At 44.1% G+C, this 24,337-nt stretch overlaps 1 protein-coding gene across 1 annotated transcript in view; it reads left to right on the forward strand.

The window, feature by feature from the left end:
• Positions 1 to 24,337, forward strand: part of CCDC158 (coiled-coil domain containing 158) — a 1,152,460-nt gene that overhangs the window by 891,852 nt on the left and 236,271 nt on the right. The window contains exons 25-26 of the mRNA XM_030192135.1: positions 8,352 to 8,541; positions 21,943 to 22,095. Of these exons, the coding sequence (XP_030047995.1) occupies positions 8,352 to 8,541; positions 21,943 to 22,095 (343 nt within the window). The remainder of the gene's footprint in view (positions 1 to 8,351; positions 8,542 to 21,942; positions 22,096 to 24,337) is intronic.

Consider the following 24,337-nt stretch of genomic DNA (forward strand, 5'->3'; position numbering starts at 1 on the left):
TCTCACGTGGCTGCGCTCCTCCGGGGTCTTACTCCAGGGGCAGTGACGTGGAGGTGAGAGGAGGAGCGGCTGCAGAGCCGACAGCCAATATCTGATGGCAGTCTGCGGTGCCGTGCTTGATGTTTAAAAACATTTATGGCTTTTTTTCTTTTTGTAGCGGCCGCTGCTGCTCAACAGGAGAAGCAGCAGCGGCCGGACAGCGTTACCAGTGGCAGCTGCGGGTGGCGAGGGGGTTGATGTGCTTTGGGGGGGGGGGGGGGGTGTTTGATGATATGCTGCCCTTTATGCGAGCTTACTATGTTGGTGAAAGAGGTTGTGGTCCTAATGAAGATGGAGGAAGAGAAGTTGCTTGTCTAAATTTAACTTTTTAGAGACTTCCCAGGCTGTATTATCTAAAGTTACTCTCATCAGTACCTTTGCCTTAGATCCCGACCATGTTTGGGTTCTACATTTGCATTTCCACTTTAAAAGATGTACTCCCCGATATTCAAAACTATTTAACCAGTCAGGAGCGGCTCCTGAATGGTTAAATAACATTTAAGTGCCTAACTGCAGATATTCAGTGAGATATAACCAATTATCTCTCGCCGAATATCTTGGTTAGCGGCTAGCCATCTATATCACTTGACATAGCCAATTAGGTGCCTTCCTTCAGCTTCGTCCCACCCTTGCTAAAGGAAGGCCATGGGATTGGCTGATGCAGCCTGCTATTCAGCAGTAGCTGCTTCTGCCAATCCTGGAGGCCCTTCCTTCCTTCCTTCAGCTGTGTCTCGCCCTTGCTGAAGGAAGGCTCTGCTGGTTCTGCTGCTCCTGGTGGAGGAGCCTTACCTCCTCGAGCAGGAGTGTGGCCTTGATTGCCTCCAAGCCCTACTGCAGTCCTGGTGCACAGTTTGGAGCAACCCACTCTTACCCCATATGGGGCCTGTATGGGGGGCTTGGCAACCACCATAGCTACTGTATCTCTGCCTGGGGGAGCTGGTTCTCAGGTCCCTCTTCCTCCTCTAGTGGAGGCAGGTCAGCATAGGGATCCTTTTCCTCATAGTGGGTTGGACCCTGTGCTGAGGTAAGTGGCAAGTCCCTGATACATGGATTCACCTCCACCACCTCTACTATCTCTACCTCAGCTAGGTCCGTGTCTGCAGCCTCCTGTTCTGCTGCTGCCAGTGACACTGCTGCTGCTACTACTGCTGATGCCTGGGCTGCTGGTTGAGGATGGCCTGTGTATGAAGATAGTTCACAGTTCAGTTTACTGAATCTAATTTGCTAGCATAGTGGGCAGCTGTGCAGCATAATGCAGGTCTCAGGACAGATAGGGGCTGTTTGTTGTCACTTGGGGTACAAATATAATTTCTATAACAAATGTGATGACATGGCAAGGAACCCCAGAGCTACAAGAGTGCTTCCAGTTCTTCCCCCTGAGAGGTGTGTAGGTTCCCATGCTTAGGGAGCCACCATTTCACTGGGAGTTGCAGGATACCCTGTTTGCCCCTCCCTGCTTTCTGACTGCCTTTCAAGGGTCTCTGTGCCACAATTACTGTACTACCTGCTAGGTGAGGAAACATACGTTTGGGGGGTTGTAGCTGTGCTATCATAATGCTAACTAGGTGGCATCCTGCGCAGCTGCCAGTGTCTCCACACTATCCCCTGACGCATGTGCATGCTGTTCGAGGAACCAAGGAGAGGGGGAACTATCTTAATAGGTGGTGCTCTGGGGGGGAGGGGAGTGTTGGCAATGTATGATTTAGGGGGTGTGATGGCCACAGCAGTAGTGGGGATGGACATTGGACAGCGCTGCACACATAACCAGGGCTCACATTGCCATAGCCATGGTATGGTGTGCAGCGCTGCGTATTGTAACCAGGCGCCTCTCTTGTGCAGCCAGGGATAGAACAATCTCCTCTAACTACAGGCTCCCGGTACAATAAAGAAACAGATATCCACCAGTAACTTCAAACTCAAGGACTTTATTCCATGCAGGTTTCTAGTACACAGTTCCAACAGCAGCAATCACCTTCAATCCTAAGCACCTATAAGCTACCTGAAAGTGTGTGGCCAGTACCCTTTAAGCTGAAGGCTCTTAGCACATGTCAGGATTCAATATAGGCTACAGTTAGCTTCAGTCTAGGCTCTTTATCCAGTGCACCATAAACATTAGTTCAATTCCAAACAGCAGCAGTCCATTCAATTCATCATCATAGTTAAATCATAAAGCAGCAGTTATACGTTCTATTCTCTTCACCCTCATAATGAGCTCCATATTTTAGGGACTTCTCACACCCAAGGGATTCCCCCTGCAACAGCTTCACTAGTAAGGTCAATACTTTAGGGACTTCTTCTTACCCCAAGAAGTTTCAGCCTGCAAATACTTCCAAGACTTCAGTACTTTAGGGACCTCCCTGCCCAAGGGTTTTCAGCCTGCAACTGCCTCTCAGACTTCAGTACTTTAGGGACCTCCCTGCCCAAGGGTTTTCAGCCTGCAGTGCTTCTCGCCTTCCTTGCTGCTCTCCCTGAACTGAACTGCTGAGACTCCTTCCCACCTGCCTAATCAATCCCTGGCTTCTGCCTTCACAACCAATCATTCTCCACTCATTAGCTTCTCTACACACCCATACCAGCTGAGTTGAGCATGAGCCTAATGAGGAGCTCCTGCACACAGGGTTTCCTATCTCTCTTTCCCCCTAGTGGCAGCCAACCTACACCTCTTGTTAGCTTACACCCATGTCCTCCCTTATTGTAGCTAGGAGTCCAGTCCGGGTTTTCCATCTCACCCCCTGGCTCCTTGCCTGCAATGCCTTCTGGGACTTGTAGTTCAGACTGAAGCTGCCTTAACCCAACTATCCTGGATGTGACTTTATCACAGTATGCCTTGTAGCTCTATAGAAATGATAAGTAGTAGTAGTATGTATACTCTGGGGCATGAGAGGCCTGTTTTTTGGGTGGCAGCTGATATAGTGACAGGCTTCGAATATAAGGTGGACTGTCTTTTCCACTTGCTCCCTTGTTAGGTATGTATGCTGTATAGTGTATTAGTTAAGGGCATGGGTACTGTACTCTGTGCAGTAAAACAAAGTAGAGGGGACTACAAGAGTGACAGTTCTGAGAGTATATACAAAAAAAATCCCACACAGGAAAAAACCTTTATTTGCACCAATATGGACCCGACATGGGACCTTGTTTCAGTGGGGCAAACCCGCCTGCCTCAGGGATCGTAGAGACATTGATGAATATTGGAAATCAGTATAGTCAAATAACCTGGAGTGAGTACCATATATAAATGTAGACAGACACTGCTCACAGGGAATGGTAAGAGAAAATGGTGCTGAAAAAGCCATAATGTGTCATGGACTCCACATCAAAAAACACTGTGTACATGGGTTTAATTCCCACAGATCCTTTTTCAGATAGCTGATTTTTTTCTGCTTGTCACACTTACTTTGTTGCACATGGCAGTCTTATATGATATGAAGCATGCTTTGATTTAGCTCACTGTGCAGTCCCACAGCCCTGCCCCCCCCCCCTTTTGCCTTGTTGTCTCATAGTTTTGTGTTTGAATGCAACACATTGTTGTGAGCACACTGTGATGATATTAGCTGCATGCTCAGGCCTTAATTAATAAACATAGCTGTTATGGGGGTGCAATACTATTGGTAGTCACGTTGGTCCCAGAGGCACTCACTTATGTGCCAGATCAGGCTCAGGTCTTCCCACCTTATGCGACGATACCAGTGCCAGAGCACCTCCAGGTCCTGATGGCTCCTAATGTGCCTGTAATACACAATAGGATGGGGACAGGATTCAGGTGATGACCCTTTTTGGCTTGATAGACCTGCTTTCCTATTGACATGTTGTGCATTGCTCCACACATAGGCAGTGAGAAGCAGGGGCTTTGAGGGGGGGGGGGGGGGAGCTCCTAGAGGGGAGAGGAAAGGGTATGAGCATTGAGGCAAGACAGGTGTCACTTTGTTATAGGTGCCTCTAAATTTGAGAGCTGCTGCTAATACTCCTCTCACTATCCTTATATGGGTGCATCAGGCTGAGGATGGGTGGGGGGAACATGTGCATTCCCTCATTTCTGCATGCTATGGTTATGGGGGAGGTCCAGGGGGGCATGTTCAGAACTGTTCAGCAGATATGGCACATAGGCAGAGGGGAGAGGCCTGATGATCTTTCCCCCAGCAGTCACTGTACCTGACCCTGCCTGTGTATGGAGCTTGTACTTGCCTGATGCAGAGCTCCTTGGGATACTGCTTCACACTCATCTTTCCAGGGACCTCCTTATACTTCTCTATGCCCTCATGGAGGCACTGTGGAGTGGCAAGTGATGGTGGTACTTGAAAATCTTCCTCCTGTGCCTGAAGTACAGGAGGACGAAGTGCTCTGATTCCTCTGGGGAGAAATTAGGTTCTCTCCTTAGAGACATTTCTGGACAGATTGAGAAATGCCCTTCCATGTACGTCACTGTACATGGTCATTTTGTACGTAGAGGGAATATCGTGATACCAGCTAAGAATGTTTTTTAATGCAGGGCCACTTCTGCATTTGGATGTTTGCCGCTGGTTATTTTCTGTTGGCAGACACGACTACATCTGTCTCACTCAGCGGTACATCTTCATTTTGGACATTTTGAAGGTGTATTTTCAAATTCCAATAGACATTTCTTTTGGCCATCATTAAGGTATCACTTTTTTGGAACATTTTCTGATAGACTTTTTGGGGGGATTTAGATATCATATTGAAAATGCCCCTCTAAGTAGCAATGCTTGTACAAGTAACCGGTATTGCTTCTCTGCAAAAAAATGTATATATTTGCTGAAGTTTCCTCATCAACAAAAAAGTTTTTTTAATTAAAGAATTAACTTGTGTTTCTGTGGAAAGCGTATGACCTAAATAAATTCTTAGAATTTTATAACTGAAGAAAGTTTATATTCTATTTGATTAATGGTAATTGTTGAAAGATTAGGATATGGTTTATTATCAAGAAGTAAAAACGTTGTTTTCTCACTGTTTAATTTTAATTTATGTTCTAGCAATCACATTTCTATTAATACCTCTTTGGATATTTAAAAGTTCTGAATTTAATGGGAGATTACATGCAATCAAAACTGTAATGTCATCTGCATAACTGAATGTCAAAAATCCTTGTTTAGTATAAATCTTGGAAACAAGTCATTAAGCCAGTGGAAGAGTATTTCAGGAGGAAAAAGCCTCGAGAAGCACCGTTCCCACTAACAAGGCGGGGAAAGGGCTAGGACTTCTTCATCATCGGCAAAAAACCTCCTGATGTTTTTAGCCTGCCGTCTTGTCAAAATCAACTTGAAAAGCTTCAATACATAAAATAGACTCGCTTATTTTCTAAGCTTATTCTTATGTTGATCAACTGAGGAGGTACTTAACTTGAGAGATATTAATTTTCTCTAAGGCTCCTCCGTGTTTCTGACCGTGGTCAACCTTGGTCTCCGTTTTGCCACTGCTGCACCAGAACCACTGGTCAAATATTACTCCGTTCAGTATGCCCTTCCTGCTTCCGTCGGCATACTGAATGGAGTAATATTTGACCAGTGGTTCTGATGCAGCAGTGGCGAAACGGAGGCCAACGTTGACCATGGTCAGAAACATGGAGGAGCCTTAGAGAAAATTAATATCTCTCAAGTTAAGTACCTCCTCAGTTGATCAACATAAGAATAAGCTTAGAAAATAAGCGAGTCTATTTCCTGTATTGAAGCTTTTCAAGTTGATTTTGACAAGACGGCAGGCTAAAAACATCAGGAGGTTTTTTGCCGATGATGAAGAAGTCCTAGCCCTTTACCCGCCTTGTTAGTGGGAAAGGTACTTCTCGAGGCTTTTTCCTCCTGAAATACTCTTTCATTGGCTTACTTAATTACTTGTTTCCAAGATTTATACTAAAAGAGTTCTCTTATATGTGGAAACCTGCTCCCTTATATTATTTTAGTTTATCTCTAAAAATCCTTGTTTCTCACATGCTAAGCCCAATGAGTGCAAAAACACATTAAATAATATTGAGGACAATGGTAATCCCTGGGGCACTCCACATGGGTTATGCCAAGTGTCAGAAAAATAATTATTCATTCTGACCCTATACGATCAGTATGTTAAGAATCCTCGAAACCAGTTATATATCTGACCATTTATCCCTATTTCATCAAGAATCTATAATAGAATGCTATGATCAACAAGATCAAAAGCACTGGAAAGATCAAATTGAAATTGAAATGCTCATTTAACACTGATAAGTATTGATCTTGCTTTTTTCAAACAGGGAGCCAATTACTGTTTCAGTGCTGCAAGTGGATCAAAAACCTGATTGAGAACAATGCAATATGTTATGAGAGTCTCAATATTCAATTAATAATGAAGTGACTATAGGGCTCATTTTTGAAAAAGAAAAACATGTAAAAAGTGACACAAAGCGACAGATGGACTTTTTTTTTAACAAAACATCCAAATAACTATTTTCGAAACCCATTTCTAAGACATTTTTCTATGCAGTTTGTATGTCGTGGATCCAAATAACAGGGGGGCATGTTGGGGGTGGGGTTTGGGTGTTCCTAAAAGGTGAACGTTTTTCTGCCATAATGGAACAAAGCAAAAACATCCAGGGCTAAAAGTTATATGTTTTGATCTAAATCTGTTTCAATCACAACTAAGTCACAAAAAGGAAGCCATAAATGACCAAATGAATGACCACTGGAGGTAAGGCATGACCCATCCTTACTCTCCCAGTGGTCACTGACCCCTACCACTCAGCTTCAGATTTTATGGCCTCTGTAAAGATGTTAACCCAAGACTAACAGATACTTCTTGTACAGGAGGTTCCCGTTTTGGTGTTAAGGTAAAAGAGACTGTAGACATCGCTACTGTGTCTCAAAGCATCTCTCCTTCTGTGTCCCCACCATCTAAAACATCCTTTAGATGAAAATGCATATCCTAATACCAAAGAACCACACAAGTTCAGCATTCTGCTCCTGCTAAACTTTATCAGCAAGAAAGGAGAAAAATAAAGCAAGCAACACCTGATCAACCAAAGCAATTTCTATATTTCTATATTTAACTTCTATGTAAGTTAAATGGGTTTTTACAGAATAGCAGTTAGGCAGCATGCTGGCATTTACGAGTGAGTGTGCATACACGGATGTGTATATGCTAGTATTCTAATGTATATAACACTGTGTAAATTTTAGCTCCTATTTTATAGAATTGCCCCCATATGTAAAGTAGTGACTTGGTCCTCGCTTCATTCAGTACCTTCACTTTGCACTACTGCTTGAACCGGTCCTACAATTAGAGATGGCACATTTGGTTGAGTTGTGTTGTCCAACCTGTCTTTAATGGCAAATTTTGCATTCTTATGTTCAGGCTGCTCCTGGAGAAAGGACAATTTATAAACTAAGTAGCATGAAGCTTGGGAACCATCCATTTGTAGGCCTGATTCCATCCTAATTGTTGATGGAAAAAGCATTGGAACATATTTTGTCCATAGATAGCAGTATTGGTCAGGTCCACAGCCCTTCCTACCTCCCTGAGATTCTTGAACTGTGGAACTATTTCAGGAACTGAGGAGACCACTGCGTGTAGGAAGGACCATGCAAAAGCTCAGAACTTTACATTAATTATGAGCTCTGGTTAAGCTATTCCATTCCAGTGCTGTCAGATAGCCTTGTCCACTTACATGCCTAATAAATCCTGTGGTCTATGGAAAACATCTATTACAGGTAAGAAACAGTATTGTTCTAATTTTCTCATTCCACAAAGGCATGTATATTGACTCATATAAAAACATGAATCTTGAAATGCAGGTTCATATCAGTTTGAACCTTTATTTAGCATTTTATCTTGGCAATATGGGGGTAATTCTATAAAGTAAGTACTAACATTTGCATGCCAAATATGCATGTAAATGATTATAATATTAGCATATATGTGTATGAGTGCACAGGTGCAAGTAAATGCTGAAAATCTGCTTAAGCACTATTCTGTAAATATATGCATATCTTATATAGCATATATTTTACAGGTAGGTATATACATGAGTGGAGTCTGGGTTGGATTCACAGTTACAGGCAGAATTTATAGAATAAGGTACGCAAGTATCCGCAGCATTTAGGTATGAATACTTACACCAGCTCTATGGCTGACATTAATGCTCATGCCTAAATTATAGACATGTAGTTTACCTGTTACACTAGTATTCTACAAAGGAAAGTAGGCACCCTTTAGGCAGCTAATTATAGGTGCACTGTTATAGAATTTCCCTCCACATTATATTGTTACAATGCGCGTGTGACAATATAAATATAAGGATGCAATTCACATATCTTTATTTATATAATTAGATGGCAAAAGAAAATAAAGAAGCAAGAATCCATGAATTACAGGCAAAGATATCTGATCTGGAGACAGAGAAGAAGAAATTGGTGAATTCTAATGCTGAGGAGCTCCGGACAACAAAGCAGTTAACACTTGAAAGAGAACAGCTGAAATCACAAATGAAAACACTAAATAATGAGCTTTCCAACCTAGCAGGTAGTAGAATATAACTGAATGTCTTCTAAATCAAACCAGTGTTAAATACAGAGGGCCCAATATTTAAAAAAAAAGTGTGCTTCTAAATTTATGCCCTATTTTCAGCCAAACAGGAGCCTTAAGAGACGTATTTTCAAAGCACTTAGACTTACAAAGTTATATAGAGGGGCATAATCGAACAGCGCCTGCCATCTCCATGACCAGCCATCTCCGAGGACGGCGCCGCCAAGGGAAGGAGCCAACCATATTTTCGAAACGAGATGGCCAGCCATCTTTCGTTTCCATAATATGGTCAGGGCCGGCCAAATCTCAGCATTTTGGCCGGCTTTAGATATGGTCGGCGTTGATTTCTGCCGATAATGGAAACTAATGCCGGCGCTCTCAAACCCGACCAAATGCAAGGTATTTGGTCGTGGGAGGAGCCAGCATTTGTAATGCACTGGTCCCCCTGACATGCCAGGACACCAGCCGGGCACCCTAGGGGGCACTTCTAAAAAGTAAAAAAAAAAAAAAAATTAAAATAGCTCCCAGGTGCATAGCTCCCTTACCTTGGGTGCTGAGCCCCCCCACCTAATCCCCCCCCCAAAACCCACTCCCCACAACTATACACCATTACCATAGCCCTTATGGGTGAAGGGGGGCACCTACATGTGGGTACAGTGGGTTTTGGGGGGGGGGGGTTGTAGGGCTCCTATTTACCACCACAAGTGTAACAGGTAGGTTGGGGGATGGGTCTGGGTCCACCTGCCTGAAGTGCACTGCATCCACTAAAACTGCTCCAGGGACCTGTATACTGCTGCGGTGGACCTGAGTATGACATTTGAGGCTGGCAAAAAAAGTTTTTAAAGTTGTATTTTTGAGGGTGGGAGTGGGTTAGTGACCACTGGGGGGAGTCAGGGGAGGTGATCCCTGATTCCGGTGGTCATTTGGTCAGTTGGGGCACTTTTTTGGGACTTGGACCTGAAAAAAAAGGGACTAAATAAAGTGGACCAAATTCTCGTCAAGGCCGGCTTTCGTTTTTCGATTATCGGGCGAAGCTGGCCATCTCAACGCACGCCCCCTTGAACTTTCGTCGGCCCCGCGACAGAAAGCAGTTGGTGCCGGCCAAAATTGGCTTTCGATTATACCAATTTGGCCGGATTCAGGAGATCGCCCGCCATCTCCCGATTTGTGTCAGAAAATGGCCGGCGATGTCTTTCGAAAATAAGCTGCCCGTCTCGTCTTCCGCCAGGGTCGCTTTACTCATACTACTCCTCTCCTCAAGTCACTTCACTGGCTCTCTATCCGTTTTCGCATCCTGTTCAAACTTCTTCTACTAACCTATAATGTACTCACTCTGCTGCTCCCCAGTATCTCTCCACACTCGTCCTTCCCTACACCCCTTCCCGTGCACTCCATTCCCTGGATAAATCCTTCTTATCTGTTCCCTTCTCCGCTACTGCCAACTCCAGATTTCGCTCCTTCTGTCTTGCTGCGCCCTACAACTGGAATAGACTTCTTGAGCCCCTACGTCTTGCCCCATCCTTGACCATCTTTAAATCTAGATTGAAAGCCCACCTCTTTAACATTGCTTTTGACTCGTAACCACTTGTATCCACTCGCCTCTCACCTACCCTCCTCTCCTTTTTCCTCTACACATTAATTGATTTGTTTGCTTTATGTTTTGTCTACTAGATTGTAAGCTCTTTGAGCAGGGACTGTCTTTCTTCTATGTTTGTGCAGCGCTGCGTATGCTTTGTAGCGCTATAGAAATGCTAAATAGTAGTAGTAGTAGGTAGTAACCTATGGAACTTTGTAAGTCTAAGTGCTTTGAAAATGAGCCCCTAAGTGTTTATCTAAACATTCATCTTAACTTAGGAGCTTAAAAGTTATGTGGTAAATTTTCAGCTGGCAGTGGTCGGTGATTTTTGTCAACACCACCGGATTTATGCCCAGATGTTTAATGCCAGACCATGTCCGAGCACCACCTTTAAATATCTGGGTGTAGCCGGTACTTATCCAATAAAGGGCCAATATCAATCCCTTAACCAGATGTTAAACTAGAAAAAGATAGGACCGCTTTTTATGCGGTCCTATTTGGTTAACATCTGGTTGAGGGCTGAATATTGGCACTTAACTGCATAAGTGTCCCTGGACCGCCCACAAAATAGCTAGTTTCACTTTGGCCGGTTAGTGCTGATATTCAAGCACACTAACCAGTTAAGTGCCACTGAATATCAGTGGGCGGGAAAGTGTGCAGGCAGTCTTCCATATGCTTCTAGAAGATGCTGGGAAATATTTAGCCCAGGTTTTGTCAGATGACATCACCCCATATGTGGAAATACTGTGTCCTGCTTGGACTCAGAAAAGTAAGAGATTTGGTATGTAATTTATGTTTGTTAAGGTTTTGTGCTATATGATATTGAGTTATAGCTGAAAGTGGTACCTGGTCAAAATAGCCCCTTCAAAAAAGCCCAGAGACAAAATCCCCCCCCCCCCCCAAAAAAAAAAAAACAACAAAAATGCTCCCGACATAATAGCATCTGACAAAACTGCCCACACACATAATGGCCCCTGACATATTAACTTCCAACAAAATGTCCCATTTACCCATTTTTCATTTCTCCTTTTTGCTGCATTTTCTTATTTTTCACAGGGATGTTTGTATGAGAGGCTGCAACGCAGGTAGGTGCATGCAGTTAGCAAGCAGTGCCGCACCCCCCTCCCCCCCCCCCCCCCCCCCCCCGCGCTATTTAGTATTACTGGCTGACCTGCAGCTTGCACTTCTGGTTTTAACTGTAGTTATTGGGATCGGATACAGCAGATTGTCAGCCAAAGATATTTGCAGCATGCAGCCTCCATACCCATACTTCTACAAACTTTTAATTTATATGTTATTCAATTCATATTTTAATATACTTGTTATGTTTTTGGAATTGTATTTTGCTTGCATCTTTTATTAAAGTATTTAGCATACTTATTTTTTTAGTAGGGTTTTTGTTTTTGTGATGGCTATTTTTCTCAAAGGGGGCTATTTTGTCTAGGGTTATTTTGTGGGAAGGGCCATTTTGTCAAGGGCTATTTTGTTAGGTGCCGATTTGTCAAGGACTGATTTGTTACAAGGCTATTGTGTCGTGGCTATTATGACAGGGTACCGCTAAGTGTTTGTTTTACATCAATAAGAACTATGTGGTCAACATTCAGCCATCGGCGGTGAGTGTTTTGTTCACCGCCGATAAAGATATTCCTAGATATGCAAACCTGGCCTTATCTGGGCTTTGATTTTGAATATTCAGTTATTTTTGAGCTGGCTAACACATAGCAGCCCCAAGTCGATATTCAGCACTTAAGAAGCCATGGGTTAGTACATAAAGATAGGACAGATTTTTATGTGGACCTATTTATGTGCTAAACCTGGCCGCTTAAGGGCTGAATATCAGACAGTATGTTGTTACAATGACATTATGCAATGTGATATGTTAATCTTTTTGAACAGCATTTTAGGAAGGTCACCCAAGTTCAAATAAGAAAGTCCAAGTCTGTGCGTCTCTGATGGCAGCTGAATTTGTCCAGAATTATGAGCCATTTCCCAAACTAGGGATGTACCAAGTCCAGAACTTGGATGGCAACAAGAATGACTATGCTCTAAAATGCACTCCTAATAGATACTCAGTGTAGCTTGATGAATATCCAATGAAACCAGGTTCTCCACAAATGTCTCATATAAGCTAATGTGAAAGGTTGTGAACCTCAGCCCTGCCACATTGTGTCTATATACTTATACGCAGAGCCTTATGCACTGACTTCATCATTGGCTCACAACCCCACCATCCTCCTATGATTAATACACTATTTATAACTGTTTTACTTAATATTCTTATAAGGAATATACTCATCTTAATCGTGAAATTGAAATGTATAGTCAGCCATAGGGGTACAGTGCTCTGACATGGCACATGTTTCGTGAACGCTTTATCAAGGAGTTCCCCTAATGGTCATTATGTTCCAGCCCGCTGACATCTTGCTTAGATCAAGATGCTCTAAATTGGCCACAAAAATGTTCATATGCCAGGACATGAATTTTCATATCAGCAACTGTAGTTCTATGAACATCCATTGTTTCCAAAACTAAGACATTGCCCCCACCCCTTTTTCTTGCTATTTTTGGAGAGGATGGCAACCATTAGGGATTATAGGGGTGAACCTCCACTTCCCTCCAGTGAAGCACTGCTCAATACTAGGACCTTTTCTTGACCTGGACATTCCGGGGACCAGGTCTAAATACCAACATCCATATTTCCGGATTTGGATGTTCCTTCCCCTTCTGAAATAGGGAATGGCTGGGATCAGTGGCGTAGCAAGGGCGGGGCGGTGGGGGCAGTCCTCCCCGGGTGTCAGCAGAAAGGGGGGTGCTCCACCGCTCCCGCTGCTTGCTCCTCTTCTCGCTCCTCTGGCACACCCCCCCCCCCCCCCCCCCCCGCACCAGCCCTTTAAAAAGAAATCTCCAACACGGTAACGAAGCGCAGCACCTCGTGCCTGCGACTGCAAGTAAAAGAAGCGGATCATCTCATTGGGCCTTCCCTCACTCTGTCCCGCCCTCCTCTGATGCAACTTCGTATTTCCGCAAGGGCGGGACAGTGAGGGAAGGCCCGATGAGACGATCCACTTCTTTTACATGCAGTTGCTGTGCTTCTCTATCGCGTCAGAGATTTCTTTTTAAAGACTGGGTGGCAGGGAGAAGACGAGGCAGAGTGAGGGTGGGGGGAACTCGGATGCCAGAAGGGACTGAGTGGGGGACAGATGGGGTGAGAGGGACTCGGATGGCAGAAGGGACTGAGTGGGGGACAGATGTGGTGAGAGGGACTCGGATGGCAGAAGGGACTGGGTGGAGGACAGATAGGGTGGGGGGATTCGGATGGCAGAAGGGACTGGGTGGGGAACAGATGGGGTGAGAGGGACTCAGATGGCAGAAGGGACTGGGTGGGGGACAGATGGGGTGAGAGGTACTCGGATGGCAGAAGGGACTGGGTGGGGGACAGATAGGGTAGGAGGACTCGGATGGCAGAAGGGACTGGGTGGGGGACAGATGGGGTGAGAAGGACTCGGATGGCAGAAGGGACTGGGTGGAGGACAGATGGGAGAAGGGGCATGGAGCTGGAACTGGGGTCTGAAAAGTGGGCAGGAGGGAGAATGGGGTCATGCCTGGGGCAGGGGTAGGTGGGAGAATCAATGGATCTGGAACTAGGGGCAGCCACAGGTGGGATAATCGGCTGAAACTGGGAGCCGAAAAGAGGGGGCAGTGAGAGAGGGGGGATAGATCCTAGATGGAAGGGGGAGTGAGAGGGAGGGCAGACCCTGAATGGATGGGAGAGGGAGAGGGAGGGCAAATAGTGGATCGAAGGAGCAGAGAGAAAGGGCAGACAGTGGATAGAAGGGAGTGAAAGAGCAGACAGTGGATGGAAGGGGGCTGAGATAGAGGGCAGATGCTAGATGGAAAGGAGAGAGAGTGGGCAGATGCTAGAAGGAAAGGAGAGAGAGAGAGAGTGGGCAGACAGTGGATGGAAGGGGCAGGGAGAGAGGGCAGACATTGCATGGAGGGGACAGGAGAGAGAGAGCAGACACAGGATGGCAGGGAGAGAGGGAAGGCAGATGCTGGATGGAAGGAAGACAATGAAAAGAAGATGAGGAAAGCAGAAACCAGAGACAACAAACTAAATAAAATATATATATATATATTTTTTTTTTTTGCTTGAGGATAAAGTAGTATTGTAGCTGTGTTAATAAATGCTTATAAATAGAACATGGAAATAAGGTAAGCTTTATTGGACTAATTTTAATACATTTTGACTAACTTTCAGAGAACAAAACCCCCTTCCTCAGGTCAGGATAGGATACTAACAGCACTATACTGTATTGATCTGAGGAAGGAGGTTTTGGCCTCTGAAAGCTAAATGTATTAGTCTAATAAAATGATATTATTTTATTTTCTATTTTTGTTTTATTTCTATTTGTTAATTTGTAAAGTGATTGGTATTTGTTAGTTTTTTCAAATTTACATCTGCTGTCTTTATATTTCGCACAGTACTAGGGGACATTTTCTGTTTCTTTTTTTTTTTTATCAGCTTTTATTTTAAACAAACTCTTAAGAGTCACAGACATACAAGCAATTTCAAAAATCCTTCAACAGAAAATTTAAATAGAAATTATTTTCCTTTAACTATCGACCATAAAATTAAGGGACATTTTCTGTTTCTGTGGTGTTGCATTGTATGCTCAGTCTGGCCTCTTGGGAGTTCAGTTTAATTTTCGTCTAAATAGAAAGTTTATGATTACTTATTCTATAGTGGTTTAGGGTGTATCTGTGTTTGTGAAAAAGACATGGCTTTCAGTTGGCATTCACTGTGCAGGATCGACGATCTGTACTATTCTGTCTGGTTTCGTTTTACAATAGGTGAATTGATGTTGTAGTGCTCACTGTAGTGTTTAACATGCTTTCCTTTTCCTTATGTGACTCGTAGAAATTACTGCTTATGGTATGGTAGAATTGCTCTAGAGGTCCTGAGTGTTTTGTATTCTCGGTATGCCTAGTACTGGATTTTGGAGAGGGGTGTTAAAAAATGACCGGCCCCTGGTGTCAACTACCCTAGCTACGCCACTGGCTGGGATATGGATGTCCAAGTGTCAACTAATGCATAGTCCCACCCAAAACATGGCCAGAGCACACCCCTTGCCATATGGATGTTCTTCAGGTTTTGATGGTCGTAACTTGGCATTGCAAAATTGGCATTTGGTTGTCTATGCATTATGGACATCTAAATGCTAGTTTAGGGATGTCTATAATACAAATAGTGCTTTTAAAATAACCACCTTTGTATTATTTATGTTTCAGTTATATATTTATGTAAATGCGTTTCTCCGAGGAGAAGCAGGCCATTGTCTCATATATGGGTGACATCATCTGATGGAGCCCAGTGCAGACACTGACTAGCAAATTTTAGAAATTTCTAGCAGCATCCCACTACGCATACACTGGTGTCTTCCCGCCTGACACGCAAGCTCGGGTTCCTCAGTCTTTGTTTTTCTGTGGAGCTGAGAGGACACGTCATGGTCTTCTCTTCATGGCACAAACTTTTTCTTGTATTGCAGGGCCTTTCCGTGTGGCTCTTTTTCATCTTAGTTCTTCATTTTTCCTCTTCTTTTCCTTCAATCCAGTTTTTCCTTTTATTTTTATAGTTTTTTTGGCATGTTCCTTTACTTTTCGCGTCTGGCTAGGCCCATTTTTAGGCTGGAGCCCTGACCTCAATTTAACACTACCCCTTTTTTCTTTTCAAAATTGAGGAGTTTAATTTGACTGCAATACTTTTTTTTTAAAAATGTTTCAGAAGACCCCAGTGGCTTCAAGAGGTGCACCCACTGTAATCAGATGATTTCGGTAACAGACCCACACTCAAGGCTGCCGAGAGGCTGGGCTGGGACCGGAGCAAGGCTGCCCCAGGGCCCCGCCCTCGAGGTCATCATCATCGTCACCACTACCCCCCCCAGGCCACCGCACCGCAGTCCCCACCCGCCCCCCTCCATCCGCCACTGGGCCGGGCCCCCTGCATTGAAATCATCACCTGTCACCTCGCTCCATGACTGAAAGCGCAGCCAGCAGCGGCAGATCGGATTCGCCTCCCTTTGGGTAGTACCAGTATATCTGCGCAGGTTGAGAGTGTATGTGTTTCCCTGTCTGGACGGTTGGCTAATCAAGAGCACATCACAGGAGGGGGTGTCAGAGTCCATGCGCCTAGCTATTCAGATATTGGAGTTAGTAGGGTTTGTTGTAAACTACCCAAAGTCCCACCTGCTCCCAGTCCAGCAATTGGAGTACATAGGAGCCCTGCTAGATACATTGCAGGCTTGGACCTTTCTTCCACAAACCAGAGCAGAGACCTTATCAATGCTCACCTTGCAGGTCCATGCAAACAAGCAGGTCCGGTCACAACTCGGCAGATTCTGAGATTGACGGGCCACATGGCCTCAACAGTACAAGTCACTCCCATGGAATGCCTCCACTTAAGAGAAGCCCAGTGAACCCTAGCTTCCCAGTAGTTTCAGGCAGCTGGGAACTTAACGGATGCCATGCAGATTTCCCCAGGGTTGACTCATGCCCTCTGGTGGACAATTCGGACAAATTTGTGGAACTACAATTCCAAATTCCACCTCCACAGAAGGTGCTAACCACAGATGCATCATTCTAGGCTGGGAAGCTCATGTAGATGGGCTTCACACCCAAGGGACTTGGTCTGCTCAGAAAACAGATCTTCATATCAAGTTCTAAAGGCTTTCAGAAATTGGCTGCAAAACCAAATTATTCTCATCCAAACAGACAATTGGGTTGCAATGTTTTATGTGAACAAGCAGGGGGGTATGGGATTCTACTCTTTGTGTCAAGCGGCAGTGGGTTTGTGGCAGTGGGCCCTCCTTAACAGGATGAACCTCTGAGTCACGTACCTCCTAGGAAAGGATAACTGCCTGATGGACAGACTGAGCAGGGTTTTACAACTACATGAGTGGTCTTTCTAAATGGGTATAGTCCACAAGATCTTCCGAGAGTGGGGCACCCCCTCGGTGGATCTTTTTGCCACTCATGTCAACAACAAAGTCCTCCATTTCTGCTCCAGGCTCAGATCACACAGCAGACTAGCATCAGATGCCTTTTTTCTGCATTGGGGGGGGGGGGGTCTCCTGTATGCATATCCTCTAATACCTCTTATAGAGGAGACTTTGCTGAAATTCAAGCAGGATCAGGGAACTATGATCCCAATTGCACCCTACTGGCCAACACAGATATAGTTTCCTCTTCTTCTTGAGTTATCCTCCAAAGATCCAAGTTTCTGTTATAATCAGAACCCTTCTGAGCAGTTTACAATAATAATCAAAAGGAAAATGAAAAGAACTACAAAATCAATAGAAAAGAGATCCATGGAGATTGGATTGTTTTCCAACCCTCATCACGCAGAACGAGGGGTTTCTTCTGCATCCCAACCTCCAATCCCTGGTCCTCACAGCTTGGATGCTGATAGTGTAGAATTTTAAATCTTAGACTTGCTGGAGGATGTCTTCTGCATCTTGCTGCCTTCCAGAAAAGACTCCACTAGACGGTGTTACTTTTTTAAGTGGAGGAAGTTTGCTGTCTGGTGTAAGGTCGAGGCCTTAGAGCCCCTCACTTGTGTGACAAAATAAAACTGCTTGAATACCTCCTTCACTTCTCTAAGTCAGGTTTGAAAAACAACTCTGTAAGAGTTCATGTCATTGTGATTAGTGCTTACCATCACTGTGTGGGAGAAAAGCCCATCTCTGTACAGCCTCTAGTTTACTTCATGAGAAGTGTGCTTTTGATAAAGCCCCTAGTCAAACTTCCAACGTGTCATATGATCTTAACGTTGTCCTCTTCCAGCTATTGAAGGCTCCTTTTGAACTGCTTGATTCCTGTCATCTGAAGTATTTGACCTGGAAAGTTGTTTTTGGTGGTGATCACTTCAGCTCAGAGGTGTAGTGTGTTATGATTTGGTGTGATATGGTAGTGAGTCCTTGGTTCATAGACAGAGTTTTTGAAAGACTGAACCCCCACAGGCCAGAGAGAGATCAAGAAAGCTAGAAGGAAGACATTCAAAAAGGTCTCAAGGCTGAACTGGAACCTGTGCGTACCCACTCACTCAGGCCGCAAGGCCGAACTGGAACCCGAGCATACAAAAGACAGAAAGACAGGAAATGGTCTTCATAAACAGTGGAAAACTGCACAAGAGAAAACAAATCTAAACAGCAAAGTAATGCAGGACTACTCACATACAAGCAGCTAACAGACTGCGCTGGAACCCAAACACTCTACAAGGGCTGAACGGGCTAGAGCCCATACACACAAGCAGCAAACCGGCCACACTGGAACTCAAACACACAATAAGGGCGGAACAAGCTAGAGCCCCCACACACAAGCAGCGAACAGGCTGCACTGAAACCCAAACACACAAAAAGGGCTGAACAAGCTAGAGCTCCCTCACACAAGTAGCGAACAGGCTGCACTGGAACCTGAACAAGCTACAACAAGCAAGCAGCAGAAGCTGCGCTGGAAACCACACAGCAGGAATGGAGTCTCAGAACCCCATGAACAGCAAGAGCAGGCAGGGTGTCTTCGACATGAGAACTTCAGGGTCTGGAGCTGACAGAGTTAAATTGGGTCAGCGGGTGACGTCACCAGTGCATCCAACATCCAGCAGGTCCCGCAGAGGGCGGAGCTTCCTGTCCTCACAGCACGATGGTGGGTCTGGTCAAGGTGATTCCAATAAGAGTCACAGTAGGACCATGACACAGTGAACTTCAAGTCCTAATAGCTGATCCATCTTACACTAAATTTCACCACAACAGAGTACTTTTCCAAATATACTCCAAGTTCCTTCCTAAAGTAGTGTCAGAGTTCCATCTTAGTCAATCATCCTGCCAACATTTTTTCCTAAACCACATGCCCATCCTGGTGAGAGTGTACCACATACTTTGGACCACAACAAACCTTAGCCTTCTATCTGGAGACGACTAAAGACCATAGACAGTCCACCCAGCTTTTTGTTTCTTTTGACCCAAACCGGATGGGGGTAGCCATTGGCAAATGCACAATTTCCAATTATTATCATCATCATCATCATTTATTTATTTACTATACTGTTACTTATTGCTATAGCAAAACAGAACGGTTTACACCAATTAGCTAGCAGATTGCATCTCCTTTACTTATGCCCAGGCTGGGCTGACTCTGGAAAGTCATGTCAAGGCTCATAATGTCAGAGCCATGGCTACATTGGTATCCCACTTGAGGTCAGCCTCCCTAGATGAGATTTGCAAAGGTGCAATGTGGTCAACTGTCCACAAATTCACACCTTGGGCAGGATACCTGATGTGACAGTTAGTTGGTCAGGCAATCCTGCAGATTTGTTCAGTGTCTAGAATTCAACTCCACCTCCCTAGGCCCTCAAATTGTTTCAGGTTGATTGAGTATAGGCATGGAAGTTTTGAGTCTGTATTGTCCTAACATAGTAAATGACGGCAGATAAAGCCCTATAAGGTCCATCCAGTCTGCCCAACAAGATAAACTCATTTTACATGGTATGTGATACTTTATATGATCATACCCAAGTTTGATGTGTCCTTGCTATTCTCAGGGCACAGACCATAGAAATCTGCCCAGCATTGTTCTTGTACTAAGTTCTGAAGTTAAAGTTGAAGCCCCTTAAAATTTACACTGCAGCCCATCCATATCTATTCAGTCACGATCATGGCGTAGACCAAACTCATATATTGCTTGAAAAGGAGAAAATCCCTCAGAAACCTATTGGATTAGAAAAATCCTAGATTTACAACGGCAGAAAGTTTATGCCATTGTTAAGTTTCTATCATCAGGAAAAAAAACTCATTTTTTTCTTTTTGCTTTTTTATATATGTGTTTAATCTTTTAAAGTGCTATAACTAAGTTCAAACATTCAAAACGTTTGTATTCAAATCAGACTCTGTATGTCAGCGCCAGATAAAGAAACAACAGCACTTAGATTAAGTCCGATGGGGCCGCCGTTTCACCCGTGTTGGCTTCTTCAGGAACATGCGCTGTTTGATTTAGCTTATAAGTGTCTGAAAAAATAAAACTTTGTTGATTACAGAAACATACAGTTTCCCAAAGTTATCTTTCTCTGACTCAGGTTCACTTACAATCCACGTCAGACAAATAGAAATTTCCCAACAGTAACACCTCCCCTTTCATACCAATCTTTTGAATATCTTCTATCAGATCCTTGTCTAACTTCTCCATTAGTGCAGGAGGTCTGTAGGTAATCAGAAGGTTCTATCTTCTCTTTCCAGGATGATCCATAAAGCTTCTTCCTTTCCCCAGGTTCCCTGCATTTCAGCCACTCTGATATTGCCTCTCACATACAGCACCACTCTTCTGCCCGCTCTATCCTTCCTAAAAAGATTATAGCCCAGTATGGTCACATCCCATTCATGGGAATCGTTGAACCACGTCTCTGTAATAGCAACAATATCCAAGTTTTCTTCAAACATTATAGCTTGTAAGTCTTGAACCTTTTTTCGTAGACTACGAGCATTTGTGCTCATAGCTTTGTTGTTTTCAGTGATCCTGCTTGTCCTTGGAAAAAGTGGTTACTCACCTGGAGCAGGTGCTCTCCAAGGACAGCAGGCTAAATATTCTCACACACACTCCCACCTCCCCTTAGAGTTGCATTCTGTAGCTTTTTACATTGACTGAGGGACCCAAGCTCTCATGTTGAGCGGGAAGGCCACCAGTGCATATGTGGTGGGACACTCTAGAAATTTCTACAACATCCTAGTCAGCGTCCACACCGGGCTCTGTCATATAACATCACCCACATGTGAAAATACATGGTCTGCTGTCCTCAGAAAACATCTGCTACAGGTAAGTAACTTTGCTTGAACATTTATTTCTTTTTATTATAATTCATGTGTTATTTCTATATGTGTTTGCATTTTTAGTGTTGTCTGCTTCCCCTGAAGCAGCTTAGGGTGAAACGTGGCCATATTGGGCATATTGATTTAAAAAAAGATTTTAAAGACTGGTATATCTCACTTTTTGTTCCATGGATGCCATGTGCAAGCTGTCTAGACTACTTGTTTTTATCTACGTTCAAATACATCATGGGCAAGATGATATTTACCCTACAGAGTCAGCCCAGCCTGGGTATAAGTAAAGGAGATGCAATCTGCTAGCCAATTGGAAATTGTGCATTTACCAATGGCTACCCCCATCTGGTTTGGGTTAAAAGAAACAAAAAGCTGGTTAGACTGTCTGTGGTCTTTAGTCCTCTCCAGATAGAAGGCTAAGGTTTGTTATGGTCCAAAGTATGCAGTACACTTTCACCAGGATGGACATGTGGTTTTGGAAAAAATGGAAAAATGTGCTACTGTGAAAGACCAAAATGCCAAGGTAGTTGAATCAACTATTTGTGCCAGTGGGAGGATAAGCAACTGGAGTTAAAATAGTCCATGCACTTTTGCAAATCCCATGTTTGTGTGCTGTTTTGCATCCCAAAACTAAATGCACCCCCAGGAACATCTCTTTTTAACCCACAGGGCAGAGGAGAGCAAACTTCAGTAAGATCTATTTATCCAGTTAAAAAGCTTTGAAAAAAAATACAGTGGTTGCCTGCTTAAATATGGAGGTTAGTCTTCAGTTTTGAGAGATTGGAGTCCCACAATTAGCTGTATCATTTTAGAGAATAAAATATCATGGGCAACCATTATATTTTTATTAATTTGGAGTGATATGTATTCTGCATTTAAATTATCTAAATAGTACTATGTTGTGAACTTAACAATGAATGATGATTGTATGAATAATAATGATTTCTTTTCTTTGCACAGAGGAACATGAAACTTTAAAGAACAACTATCAGTATAAAAATGAAGAAATGGAACGTATAACAACCAAACTAAAACTCCAATTGAAAACAACCTCTGCTGAACTAGAACAAACTAAAGGAGCATTAAAGTCTTGTGATGAAGTTGATGAGCAAGGTACAATTTGCTATATTTATTTATTAGGATTTATTTACTGCCTTTTTGAAGGAAATTCACTCAAGGCGATGTACAGTAAGAATAAATCGAACATGAGCAATAGGCAATTACAGCAGTAAAAATATTCAAATAACAATAAAAAGTATGCCATACTTACAATGTCAACACAATACATAATAGAACATTTTAATTGATAGTGAAGGGTAAAGCAAAGATGGAACATATAGATAGGTAAGAGAGTAAAAAGAGTTAGAAAGTAAGGTGATTAATTTAAAGAAAGTTACACATGAGGTCAGAGATGGTTTAATATTATCTCAGCTAGGGTAGAAGTGGATAAACAAGTCCTGCTGCAGTATGTGCAGCCCGTGTCACTCCTTGTACATGTGAGTGAGACTGACTAGTTACTTCTTCCTTTAAAGGCCTGGTTGAAGAGCCAAACTTTCACCTGCTTCCTGAAGTAGACCTAGTCTTGTGTTAAGCAGAGCCTTTCAGGTATGCATTCCAGAGTGTGGGGGCTACTCTGGAGAAGGCTCGCTTGTGGGTATCACATCATGTAATGTCTTTTGGAGAAGGTGTGATTAGTGATAGTGCTTGAGAGGATCTTAGTGTCCTTGGCGGTGTGTAGAGGATCATCCTATTCTTCAGGCACTCAGGGCCATTTCCTTTGAGGGCCTTGAAGATCAGACATACAGTGTTAAATTTAGCCCTGTATTGTACTGGTAGTCAATGAAGGTTTTGTAAAAATGGTGTGATGTGGTCATGTCGCTTGCAACCTTCTAAGAGTCTTGCTGCTGCATTCTGAATTAACTGGAGCTGGTGTAGGCCCTTTGTAGTCAGACCATTGTATTGTGCATTGCAGTAATCCAGTCTTGATGTTATGGCATGCACAACTGGGATAAGATTTACCTTTTCAATGTAAGGATAGAGGCAGCATAGCTGTCGCAAATAGTAGAAGCAGCTCTTGAAGGTTGCTTGAATTTGGGGAATCAGAGTAAGTGTTGAATCTAACTGTATTCCAAGGTTCCAGACTTATGATTTGAGGGGGAGTTCATACTTCCCAAGAGGGATTTTGATGTCAGGTACGTATCCACTTGTGTTAGGGACCCAGGGAAGTTCGGTTTTACTTGGATTCAGGAAAAGTTTGTTGTGTTTAGCCCATTCTTGAATTGATGTTAGCAGTGGCGTTCCTGGCCTGGAAGGCACCCGGGGCGGATCGCCAATGCGCCCCCCCCCCCCCCGGGAGCAGCGTGCCCCCCCCCCCGCTAAATGACACCTCCCCCCCCCCTCCGGCGAAATGACCCCCCCTGGGTGCACGCCGCTGGGGGGGGGGTGCCGTGGCGCGCGCCTGCTCCGAGTTCGCTAACTTCGCTCGTTCGCTGCAGCTCCCTCTGCCCCGGAACAGGAAGTAACCTGTTCCAGGGCAGAGGGAGCTGCAGCGAACGAGCGAAGTTAGCGAACTCGGAGCAGGCATGCGCCGCGGCACCCCCCAGCGGCGTGCACCCGGGGCGGACTGCCCCCACCGCCCCCCCCTTGGTTCGCCACTGGAGGTTAGGTAATTAGCTTATTCAAGGCTGTGGGTAAGTCAGGTTCAATGGGAGGACTGAGTGTCCATTGACCAAATCAGCTCAGCTAATGGCTTGAGGTAGATATTGAACCAAATAGGTAACAGTATCGATCCTTGTGGAACCCCGCAGGTCAGTGTCCATGGTGGTGATGAGTTGCTGCCAAACATTATGGATTGTTGCCTGTCTGATAGATAGGACCTGAACCAGGCAAGTACTGTTCCACTGATACTTGTTTCTGTCAATCGTGCTAGCATGATATCTGTATCCAGTACAGCCTGATGTGAACCCAGCCAGCCAGCAACCCAGCCTGTCCATCCACCACAGGAAAGGTTTTCTAAATGTTGTCTGGTGTGGACTGAAGTAGACCTGGATATTCACAGATACTGGCACTGAATATCTGGGTCTTCAGAGGCACCTGTAAGTTATCTGGGTACTGCTGATATTCAGTACAATACTCGGGTAACTAACAAGGCATAGTTAGGACAGCAATTTAGGCAGTCCTACTTGCCTGGTTAGTTATCCAAACACCGGCTCTGAATATCAGCAGTGTCCGGATAACTTCCAGGTAGAGGCCAACTAAATTTCAGTTTCAGTTACAGCTTTGAAACTGGCTCAATACCCTTTTTCTGCCCGGTTTTAGTTTTGGCTAAAAGGATATTTTAATTTTCAGCCATGTT

This window comes from Microcaecilia unicolor, chromosome 2 (assembly GCF_901765095.1).
Source record: "Microcaecilia unicolor chromosome 2, aMicUni1.1, whole genome shotgun sequence".
NCBI lineage: Eukaryota > Metazoa > Chordata > Amphibia > Gymnophiona > Siphonopidae > Microcaecilia > Microcaecilia unicolor.